The sequence below is a fragment of the Petaurus breviceps genome, unplaced genomic scaffold (assembly GCF_028583685.1).
Source record: "Petaurus breviceps papuanus isolate PSGF00001 unplaced genomic scaffold, PetGlider_PUasm1.0 188, whole genome shotgun sequence".
Classification (NCBI taxonomy): Eukaryota; Metazoa; Chordata; class Mammalia; order Diprotodontia; family Petauridae; genus Petaurus; species Petaurus breviceps.
In genome coordinates this window covers 5,044,756-5,057,163 of record NW_027185804.1, presented here as the reverse complement: position 1 = coordinate 5,057,163, position 12,408 = coordinate 5,044,756, and the positions used below count along the sequence as shown (strand labels likewise).

The following is a 12,408-nucleotide window of genomic DNA, read 5'->3' as shown; positions in this document are numbered from 1 at the left end:
GCCTACTTGAAATATTTAGCAAACAAAAATTTTAGCTAATTGATAAACATTTTTGTTCCCAGTGGCTAGGAGGGCCAAATCACCCGCTCTTATGGACTGCATGGGAACAAGCTTGGATTTAATTCCATAAAAGTGAAACATCAGTAATCCTTTAATTAAACTCATTTAACACAAGCCTAAGGATTCCTGATCTCCTGGAATACTATTGTGAAAAGTAGAGCTGCCCCAGCCTGAGCCAGGAGAGCTGTGTCAGTCATCACTGCCCTCTGTCCCTTCACCTCTGCCCTAGCAGCCCTTGGCTTTCTGATGGTCTGAGTGGGTGGGGTATTATTAGTATGCAAGAACAGACATACTTTAAGGGGGATGTACATGGCTGTGAACTAGCTGACTTCCAACATTCCCTGAGGCATTTCTTCTGTGAAGATAACTTTTTCCTAATACACATAGACAGCATCTTCACCACAGACTTTTTTTCATTGGGTTTATATCCCATTTTTTCTTTTACTCCATTGGTTCAAGTGAGAGTTCCACCTTCCTTGGACAAAAATGAAATGTACAGATTACTCTGAAATCACTCTCTGTCCTATCAGTTTATCCCCCAGAGCAGCAGCTGATCCTTATTTTCCTTTGTCTTATGTCCAGGCTTAGTGGCCTCTACTCAGTAACTCCATTAGTAGAAAAATGGCCCCCTGGTTGCAGGCTTCCCAGACCTGTTCTTCCCTAAGTATCAGTGGATCTCTTGGAAGAGGCCAGCCCCAGCAGCTGCTGCAGAGGGCATAGAGCAGACAGGCAGTCATCACGCGACTTATGGCAAGACCCTGGTCAGTGCGGTTCTGCTTCTCAGTCCTCCTTCCCCTTCACCCCTGTACCTTCCTGCTCTGGCCAGACAGATACTCTGGCAGGAAAACCCTGGGCCTTGCATCCATCCCTTCGACCACCTGACAGTGTTTCTTCCTTGGAACACTGCAAAGAACAGTATTTCTAGAAAGCCATATCAGAGGTAAGGTTGAGGGTAAGAAAGTGATTGTGCCTAGTGAGAGCCAGAGGAAGTAGAAGAGTTAGCCAGAGACGGCCTCTGGCTAGCTGCTGTTGACAGCCAACTAAGCAAAAGCAGAGCAGGCTTAAAGTCATCACAGTGTTTGACTCCTGCCCTGGCAAAAAGCCTTCAGGGAGTCTTCCCCTTCATCTCTGATGTTTCTGTTTCATTGTGTAGCTGAAGACCAGCAAACGCGTGTATAACTTCTGTGCCCAGGACTCACAAAGTGCCCAGCAGTGGATGGATCGGATCCAGAGCTGTATTTCTGATGCTTGACCAGAGCCCCCTCGAGAACACAGGAGCAAGAGGGAGGCCTTTGGCTGCACCAATAGGAAAAGTCACAGGAGAGACTCTGGGGAACACTGGTACCAAGGATGTAGCTCTCTCTCCCCTTAAGCCAGCCTCACTTACTGTGTAGATGTCTAATCTAATTCGCTTCCCCAGGCTGCTTCCCCCAGTTGTGTTTGTCACATGCAGCCTCAGTATGAAGGCAGCCAGGGGCCTGCTTGGGTTTGCACTAAGCTGTACTGATGGGGCAGCGTGTCCAGCCCAGCCTCCACATGAGAAGGCTTAGGCCATGACAGCATTCTGGGCCCAGTCCAGGGGGACCTGAGAGCCTGCTGTCACCATTCTGAAACCCGTTTGCCTGGGTCGCTGTTTACTTAGAAGAGCCAGTGGTTTTACAAGCAAAAGTAGAAAACCTCTAGTGCCATCCCTTCATAATTGGAGCGGTAATTGCCAGCAGACCCACACAGACATTGCACAGGCTGCATCCCATGGCCAGCCACTGGCTCTGCCTGCTGTGGGCTGTTTTCAGCACATGCTGAGGTTTCCAGCTTTGGTGGAACTGAAGGAAGAGACAAACCATGTGACCCTGTCAAGGGATTTGACCTCTGGGGAAATGGGAGAAAAATTAGTCTTCAGATGTATAGACTCTAAAAGAAATTGCTTTCCCAAGGCTGAAAGAATGTTCATTGCGTGCTCTTCTGCTTTCTCTCAACTTGTATTCACAAAGTAACACAATGATAAATGCACTAAACAATGAAGCAGGCACAGGCCTTGACATCCTCCCAGTGCCGCCATGTGCCTCCAAACCAAGCCTGTCTGAGAGAAGGGGACAGGAAGGAGAGGCAGAGGCCCAGGAGGGTCATCACAGGCTGGGGGTGGGACTGGATACTGAAGGCAACGGTTTTTGCACATAAATTGTAAGAACAATTTAAAATTTTTACATTTGAAAACATTGTGTTTATTAAACTAAAAGCTATAGAGCAGACACCCTTTTTCCTTGTCAGCAGGGAGCTAGAGCATCTTGTCTTGTTTGGAAATGTTAATATGTGAAATATCAAACTAATATTTCAAGAATGTGTATATATGATTTAGTACATTCTGATTTTTCAGACATCCTGCTTGTAATTTAATATAAAACTAACCAAACTGATTCACTCATAGGATTTTGGTTATTCAGTGGGTCCTTTTTCTAAGAAAAACCACTCTCTTTTGGGGTTGAAGAATAAGAGTAAAATGTCCAATTTCAAACTATATACATACCAGGAAAAAAAGAATTGTCTGAATATCTAAGGAATTTGGGGGAGGGCAGGAGACAATAAGAATGAAGGATTTTTCTATCATTTTCAATTTATACACTTCCACCTGTGAAAATGGCCATTGCACATAATTTGTATTTTTCTTTGTATATGAAGTACTTTTTTATGTACTTTGTAAGATATGGACCCCATCATTTCATAGGTTGAAACTGTGCACAACACTCTTTGGTAATGAGGTTATTTTAACAATTTTATGTAGGTGTGACATGACTTTATAACCATCTTGTAATAAACATACTTCTTAAAAAAAGTACAATCCCTCCTTTCCTGGGGAATCCAAGCTCAGCCTGGCACTCTCTGTGCTTCACCTGCATAAAGTAATGGGGTTAATAGATTTAGGATTCAGATACAGGGCTAAAACCCAACCAGGGAGAGAGAGCCTCCTGAGTGAGGAGACCGTTTTCCCAGCAGCCCGTGCAGCATGCTGACTACCAGACACATCCAGCTGGCAGTCCCACCAGCACCTCAGCATGTCCAATCCTGCTTTCCCAACTTCCCTGTTTCTCTTGGTGTTTTCATATCCTGCCAGTAACCCTGATTCAGAACCGCACAGCCATCTATGACTTCTTATCAGGCCCCCCCCCCTTTCTCTTTCTGAAGCTCCCTAGACCCTAGTCCAGATCTTCATAATTTCTTACCTAGATCACTAATTCAATTAACCACCGTTAAATGCCTACCACATGCAAGACATGACGCAAGGCAATGGGGAAGACATTTGTTAATGTTAAGCTTTAGAGAAGATGGGGTTGGCAGCATGTGGAGGTTACTATAGACACATAAATAAATGTTCAGTAACTCATGCATAATAAAATGACCGTAATCTGAGCAGAAGAAAAATATAGCCTACTGTGAGAGACCAGAAGAAAGACCATTTACAACTTACACAGTGTGGAAGGGAAGAGAGAAAAGATCAGGACAGGCCTCCTGGAGGCTCATAGGCTTTAGAGATGGATGGGACCTTAGATCATCTAACCAACCCCCCTCCTCTTCAAGATGAGCAAGCCAATGCTATGGCTTGTCCAAGACCACACAGCCAGTAATTAGCCAACCTGGGCTTCAAATCACATCCTCTGGCTTAAAACCCATGGTTTTCTATGTTATGCTATACTTCATAGCCTCTGTTGTGCTGGGTCTTCAACAACAGACAGAATTTCAAGAAGAAGAGATGAAGGAAGGACCTTCCAGGTATAAGCAAAGACCCTGAGAAAGGGAAACATTGGATGTATTCCAGGAATTATTGCAGCAACCACCTAGGGGCTCTAGTATCTTCTCTCCCCAGTCAATCCTATACACACCAACAGAGTAATCACCCTGGTTCTAATACTTTAAACTCTCTTGCTTAAAAACCTTCAGCAGCATGTCAGTGGAAGGGTGAAATCCAAATTCCTGAGCTTGGCATCCAAGGCCCTCTATGACTTAACTTTCCAGCTTTATCTCAGTTTGTGGAATCTCTGAGGTGCAAGGGCTCCAGGGTCATCCAGTTCACTCTCTACCTCACCAAGAATCCCCTGTCTAGCACAGCCAACTGTGGCAAGCCTTTATACAAACTACTGCTGAAGGAGATCCCACCACCTCTTGAGACAACCTGTTCTGCTGTGGGATAATACTCATTGTCAGCAAATTTTTCCTTACATCAAGCCCTTCATATACTTGAAAATAACAATCATGCCTCCACCTTAAGTCTTCCCTTCTCCATCTCTAACATCTCCAGGCCCTTCGATCAATCTTCAAAGGATAGGATCTACAACAGGAAAGAACTGGTCGCTGGGGCAAAAATGATGGGAATCTTGGGGGAAAGACTCCACTGTCTTAGAGTTTGCATTAGAGAAGAGGAAAGCCAGGAATGGTCCAACATGCTCCCAAGGTCTTGGGAAATGAAATTACTAAGAGTTCCAAGAAAATATAGATAGCAATGCATGGACTAAAATTCCACAAGAAACTCTCAAGATATAATTCTGAAAACAGAAGAAAAGCCATTCCAATGAGGAGGAAAAAGGGGAATTGTCAAAAGAGAAGACAGAGACAGAAAGAGGAGAGAGAGAATGTGTGAACACACAAGCATGTGCAGGCATGACAAGCATTTACTAACTCCCTGCAAGACCTGTGGATACAAATACTAGCAGTCAAACCAACCCCTGCCTGCAAGGAACTTATTTCTAATAGGAGATCATGAAATAGAGAGGAGAGCTGGAAATCTGGGAGGGTCTAAAGGAGCAATGCAAATATAAAAGGACCTCCCTTAACCAGTTTAGATTTTTTTAAAAAACCTGTACAAAATATGGAAGCAAGATTAACAGGATAAATCAAAAGAGTGACACCCACCTATAAAAGTGTCAGGAATGCTGAAGCTAAGAATGTAGGAAGATTGATAAGGAAAGTAAAGACAACAAAAGGCAGGAAAATTGTGTTGTAGAAAATCAATAGATAGAAAGGATAAGATGGGTTTTTTAAAACGTAAAAAAAAGAAGGGATGAGATGGTAAAAGTTCAAGTCACTTTACCCAGATGAACTACATGTTAAGGTTTAAAAGATAATGGAGAATAGGAAGAGACAGCAGAATATTAATTGTGAATATCCCTACTTTCAAAAAAGGGAAGAGAATGGAACCTGCAAACCCTAAACTGATGAACTTGACTTTTCCTCCAAACAATTCTAGAACATATTAAAGAGATGGTTAGTGAACATTTAGAAACAGAAATAGTGATGACAAAAGGCCAGCATGGCTTCACCAAGAATAGATTGTGCCAAACTAATTTTCTTTTTTTTTTCTGTAAGATTGCTAAACTGGTAGATAAGAATGCTGTCAATCTTTATCTAGATTTTAGCAAAGAATTCAGTGAAGTCATTCTGTTCTCGTGAAAAAAAAATGTAAGCTAGATAATTAGGGAGACACAGAACTGACTGAATTGCTGGACTCCAGAGTATTTCAGTGTCAGCTTGGAAAATGACAGTGTATAGAGCAGATTGAGCACTGGGTTTGGAGAGGGGAAGACCTGAATTCAAATTCCCCATCTGACACTAGGTGTGTGATCCTTGGTGAATCATTTAAACCTGTTTGCATCAGGCAAATCAGTGGGCCTTGTCTATCAATTTGTAGATGGGTTTCAATTTGAGTTCCCTCCATATTGAGTTATCTACGTTGATTAAATCACAACTCCTTCTTATTTTTTTCCATCAGCTTGGAAGGACCCCTCCAGAGAAGTGAACAGGGATATATGATTATCCTTGTAGTACTAGGCAGCTAGGTGGTACAGCCGATAAGAATATTGTATTTGATACTAGGAAGACCTGAATTCAAATCTTGCCTTAGCCACTTATTGGTTGTATGATCCTGAGCAAGGCATTTAACCTTTCTCAGCCTGAGTTCCCTCATCTGTATATTGGGGATAATGATAGTGCCCAGGGATGTTGTCAGAATAAAATGAGTTAACATGTACAATAGTTGGTAAATCTCAAAATGCTATATAAATACTAACCATTGATGATTATTGCCATTGATATTGTTGTCAATGATGTGGATAAAGACATAAATGGAACAATGATGAAATTAGCAGATGATATAAACCTGGGAAGGAAACTAATACACCAGGTAACAGCGTCAGAATCCCGAAAGACCTTGACAGGCTGAAACAATGGACAAGTAGGGATAAATGTAGAGTCTTTTCCTGGGCTCATAAAATCTTTTTCCTAGGTAGAAAATGTGGGAGGCATGATTGTATACTAATTTGAAAAAGATCTGGGATTTTATTGGACTGCAAGCTCAGTATGAGTCAACATTGTGGTATTGTACCCTAGGAAGCTAAAGTAACTTTAGGCTGCATTAAGAGGGATAGTGTCCAAGAACAGAGAGGTCATAATCCCACTGTGCTCTGCCCTAGCCAGAATATAAATCTGCAGTATTAGGTTCAGCTCCAGGGAGGGGAGAGGCTGGGGAGGGGCTCGCTATAAGAAAGATGCTGAGAGAGACTGAAGAGCATCCAGATGAGGGCAGTCAGGAAAACGGGGTCTCGAGGCCTTGGTGGAAGGAAATAGGTATGTTTGGCTTGGAGAAATAAGTGAAGATTAGGAAAGACATAACTTTCTTGAGGTATTGAAAGGTCCATCCCATAGAAGTGGAATGAGGCTTGTTCTTCTTGGCCCTGGAAGACAGATGAGAAGCAAGGAGGAACCAGGAGGGTGGCAGAAAGACAGATCTTAGGTGCAGTGTCAGGAAAAACTTCCCAGTAATTAGAGCTATCCAAAAGAATGGGTTTTCTCTAGAGGTAATGGGTTCCCTCTTCTTGAAGCTCATTAAGCAGAAGCACACCCCCTTCCAGGTACATTGTAGCAGACATTAAATCCTGGGAACTCTGTGACCCCTTTGTTCTGCAGAGACGACTGGCCAGAAGCTCAACCATGGGAGCCAAGCTTATTCTCTTAGAGTTGCTTAGACTAGAGCAGCAAATAGCTTCCCACTTTCTCTCATATCACTCTCCAGAGCTAGCCTTCCAGGAAAACCATTAGACTATGTTATTCTAACAATGTATTATCCTCACATGAAATTTCACTGGGAAATTTCAACTGGTTGGGCTCTTGACCCTTTGTCCTGGTTGAGTCCAGTCCACTTGGAACGTCAAACTTTTACCGCTCAGTTACCTTTGACAGGAGTGTGGCTGGAGTTTCCCTGTTCATTTTTAAAGTAAACAAAAACAGAGAAGTAGATCCAAGATGGTGGAGAAAAGGCAGCTACTCACCTGAGTTCTTCCTAAAACTTCTGAACACCTTTAAATAATGCTCTGGAGTGACAGAGCCTACAAAAGGATGGGGTGAAATAATTTTCCAGTCAAAGACAACTTCGATCAGCAGGAAAAGTCTGTTGTGCCTGGGTGAGCATAGTCCAGTACAGGCCCCACCAGCACAGACGCAGGCCCAGGAAACCAGGAGCAAGCCTTGGGAGTCACTGAATCAGCAAACCCAGCAGCTGCTTCCAGAGCTCTCAGCCCACTGACAGTAAAGGGGTCAAACAACTGATCAGAAGGAGATGCAGGAGTCCCTCTGCCAGCACTGAGGCAGGGGTCTGTCGCTCTGCCCACACTCGGGCCCAGGAAGTCCCAGGGGGAGGAGGAGCACGGAGCCTGCACACAGTTCCAGGGCAGAAGAACAAGTGCTCGTAGTCATTCACAGACCAAAGCATAGTCTCGGAGAGCAGCAAATGCAGCTCTTCTTGATTCTACTAGCTTGGAAGAGCTGAAAACTTACAGGACCCTAGAATTATCTCTGAAAACAACTGCACAAAACCCCCCAAAGCTTGAGGCAGTGCTCCCTCCACCCCGGAAGCACAGCCCCACTTTAACAAAGTGAAAAGTCAAGAAATAAACTAGAAAAATGTTCAAACAACAGAAAAAACTTCTAGCCATAGAAAGTTTCCACGATGACAAGGAAGATCAAAACACACACTCATTAGAAGATAACGATATCAAAGATCCAACATCCAAAGCCTCCAAGAAAATATGAATTGGTCTCAGGCCATGGAAGAACTCAAAAAGGATTTTGAAGATTAAGTAAGAGAAGTAGAAGAAAAATTGGGAAGAGAAGTGAGAGTGAGGCAAGAAAATCGTGAAAAAAAGAGTGAACAGCTTGGTAAAGGAGACACAAAAAATACTGAATAACACCTTAAAAAAACAGAAAAGGTCAAATGATAAAGAAAAACAAAAAGCCAAGGAGAATGTCCTGAAAAGCAGAACTGGCCAAATGGAAAAAGAAGCACAAAAATTCACTGAAGAAAAAAAATTCCTTAAAAAATAGCATTGGTCAAATTGGAAAAAGAGGTACAAAAGCTCAATGAAGAAAATAATTCCTTAAAATTAGAATTGAGCAAATGGAAGCTCATGACTTTATAAGAAATCAAGAAACAATAAAACAAAACCAAAAGAATGAAAAATAGAAGACAACTTGAAATATCTCATTGGAAAAACAACTGACCTGGAAAATATATCCAGGAGAGATGATTTTAAAATTATTGGACTACCTGAAATCTATGATCAAAAAAAAGAGCCTAAATATTATCATTCAAGAAATTATCAAGGAGGGGTGGCCAGGTGGCTCAGCAAGTAAGAGCACTGGCCCCAGAGTTGGGATGACCTGGGATCGAATCCAGTCTCTGATACTCAGCACCATACCCAGAAATAACTGGCCGTGTAACCTTGAGCAAGTTACTTAACCCCAATTGCTTAAAAAAATATATATATATCAAGGAAAACTGCTCTGATATTCTAGAATCAGAGGGTAAAATGGAAATTGAAAGAATCCACCCACTAGTCATCTCCTGAAAGAGATCCCAAAGTGAAAACTCCCAGGAATATTGTAGCCAAATTCCAGAGCTCCCAGGTAAAGGACATAATATTGCAAACAGCCAGAAAGAAACAATTCAAGTATTGTGAAGCCACAGTGAGGATAACAAGAGATTTAGCAGCTTCTATATTAAAGGATCAGCTTGTTTGGAAATATAATATTTTAGAAGGCAAAGGAGCTAGGATTACAATCAAGAATCACCTACCCAACAAAACTGAGTACAATCCTTCAGGGGGAAAATGGATGTTCAGTGAAATAGAGAACTTTTAAGCATCCTTGATCAAAAGACCAGAGCTGAATAGAAATTTTCACTTTCAAATGCAAGACTCTAAAGAAGCATAAAAAGGCAAACATGCAAGGGAAATCAAGGGACTTATTAAGGTTAGGCTGTTTATATTTTTATATAGGAAGACGATTCTTGTAACTCATAAAAATTTTCTCCTTATACAGACACTTAGGAATATATATGTATAGAAAGGGCACAGGTGTGAGTTGAATATGAAAGGATGCTATCTAAAAAAAAAAGGGTGAGAAAGAGGAATGCACTGGGAGAAAGGGAAAGGGGGTAGAATGGGGTAAATTCATATAAAAGGAAAGAAAAAGCTTTTACAGTGGAGGGGAAGATGGGGGGAGTGAGTGAACCTTACTTTCATCAGAATTAGCTCAAAGAAGGAATAACACTCAATTTGGTGTAGAAATCTATCTTACACTACAGAAAGCTAGGAGGGGAAGAGGATAAGAGAAGGGAGAGTGGTGATGGGAGGGCAAATTGGGGGAAGTGATAGAAGCAAAACACTTTTGAGGAGGGACAGGGTGGAAGGAGAGAGAGAATAGAATAAATGGGCAGAGAAAGGGGGGAGATATGAAATACATTTAAGAGAAATACATTTAAGTATCATAACTGTGAAAAACTTTGAAGCAAGTTTCTCTGATATGGGCCTCATTTCTCAAATATATAGAGAACTGTCAGATTTATAAAGATAGGATCTGTTCCCCAGCTGATGAATAATCAAGAGGTATGAACAGTTTTCAGATCAAGTAACCTAAGCTCTCTATAGCCATATGAGCAGGTGCTCTAAATCGCTAATGATTAGAGGAATACACATTGAAACAATTCTTAGGTACTACCTCATACCTATTAGATTGGCTAACAGGACAGAAAAAGGAGAATGACAAATGTTGAAGGGGATGTGGGGAAAATGAGACATTCATGTACTGGTGGAGTTGTGAACTGATTCAACCATTTTGCAGAGCAATTTGAGGCTTATAGAACTGTGCATACCTTTTGGCCTAACAATGCCACTACTAGCTCTATGTCCAAAAAAAAAAAAGATTTTAAAGAGGAGGGAGGACCTATATGTATGGAAATATTTGTAGCAGCTCTTTTCTGATAGCAGGGAGTTGGAAATGGGGGAATGCCTATCAATTGGAGAAAGATCAAACAAATTGTGCTATGTGACTATGATGGAAATTTATTGTGCTATAAGAAATGATGAGTAAGATGCTGTCAGAAAAACCTGGAAAGACTTACATGAACTGATGCAAAGTGAAATGTACTGTGTACAAAGTAACAAGCGATATCGTAAGATGGCCAGCTATGACTTAGCTATTCTCAGCAATATAATGATCCAAGACAACTCCAAAGGGCTTATGATGAAAATTGCTATCCATCTTCAGGCAAAGAACTGATGGTGTCTGAATACAGATTGAAGCATACTTTTTTTTTACTTTATTTTTCTCAAGAGGTTTTTTTTGTTTATGTTTTCTTTCACAGCATAACTAATATGGAAATGTGTTTTGCATGACTACACATGTATAACCTATATTGAATTGCTTGCCTTCTCGATAAGTGGAGTGAGGAAGGAAGAGAATTTGGAACTCATAGTTTTAAAAACAAATGTTAAAAATTGTTTTACATGTAATTGGGGAAAAATAAAATACTAAGAATTCAATAAGATAAAAAAAAAAAGAAAAGAAAAGCTCTCTGTAATGAGGTAAATGTAGAGAACATCCATGGAGCAGAAAGAACAAGGGAGCCTCTCGTCCTGTACATATCCATATATACCCATGCAACACAAACTCTAGGGTTCTGCTCAGTCTCCTGAGCTAGATAGTGGATAGGGATCTCGTCTGGTCACAGAATCAGAGATGGTTACAGTCAAAAGGGATCATTCCACCCAATACCCTCATTCCACAGAAAAAGAAGCTAAGACCTAGGGAGGACAAGTGACTTGCCTAAGGTCACTTGGCCAGACAGAATGAGATCCGCCAAGTGTAAGATTTTGTACTAGTCCAACCTCTCCCAAATTAAGTGAGCCACAGAGTGCTTGTAAATTTGAAAGATACTGATAAAAAGTGTAAGTGCTGTTCAAGGAATATTCATTCAACAGGTACTCCTTAAGTGCTTTCTGGGTATCAGACTTGGTGCTAGGCACTGAGGATACAAAGACAAAAGCAATCCCTGCCCTCAGGGGGTTTACACTCTAGTTTACATTATCTATGAGATAAATTTCCCCTCCTAAAAGGAGAGGTTGGGAGATTGGGGATAAAAATAAAGAGAAACCTAAATTTTTTGCACATAAAAAGAGCTTAGAATCCATCATTTCCAGGCTTGGAAGGACATCCCTGAATCAATATTTTTTCTTGGCAGCCTAGACATACCATGTGCAGTTTGAGAAGTGTAACTCTCGACTTTTCTTTTGTCTCTTCTTGGTCATGCCCTTTGGTTTGATATGAGCCTGACCAGGATGGCATTATTTGACCACCCATTGCTGGTCACTATTCCACCCTGGTCCTACTCCCAACATGGGTGAGCAAGCCAAGCAGGGCAGAGAATCACTAGACTGATGATCTTGTCCAAAGCCCACGTGGGGAGAAGACAGAGACCCGCTGGCAAGCAGGATATGGTTAGCAAGTATTTGTCTAGTGTCTAAACATTTCGCTCACCTCTGTCTCAGCCAAGAGTGATAAAAGGTGCATCTGGCAACCCAGCTGGTGGGAGCAAACCAAAGGAGAGCAAAAGACCTTTTCTGGGACAGTTTCAGGCCTACAGCCATGCAGCTGAACTTGACCATCACCCAAAGTGAGCCATTGGACTTTTCTTTGCCCATGAAGGATGCAGGACCCAGGAAAACATTCCAGCCAGACCCCCGGAATTAGTCATCTCTCCCTGCTCCCTGGTGGTCAGTCAGCTGTCCCCTGGGGTTCCTACTACACCTGCCCTGCCCTATTCAGTTCACTTCAGAGTTGAAGCTTAAATGGTCACTGACCAGAACTGCCTGAATTTAATTCAATGCAAGCATTTACTTAACACCTATTATGAACAAAGCCCTTTTCTTGGTGCTGGGAATACACAGCTGAAGCCACACAAGCCCTGTCTTCAGGGAGCTTCTAATCCTACAGGGAAAGAGAGAGGAGAGAGAAAGAGGGAGGGGGAGA

General features: G+C 41.9%; 1 protein-coding gene across 2 annotated transcripts in view; it reads left to right on the top strand.

Annotated features, from left to right (window-relative positions):
* SBF2 (SET binding factor 2) overlaps positions 1–10,739 on the top strand; it is a 526,457-nt gene extending 515,718 nt beyond the window's left edge. For both annotated transcript variants that reach the window (XM_069091201.1, XM_069091202.1), the window contains one exon: positions 1,214–10,739. In XM_069091201.1, coding sequence (XP_068947302.1) covers positions 1,214–1,312 — 99 coding nt within the window. In that variant the 3' untranslated portion in view covers positions 1,313–10,739. The remainder of the gene's footprint in view (positions 1–1,213) is intronic.
* The last annotated feature ends 1,669 nt before the right edge of the window (positions 10,740–12,408 follow it).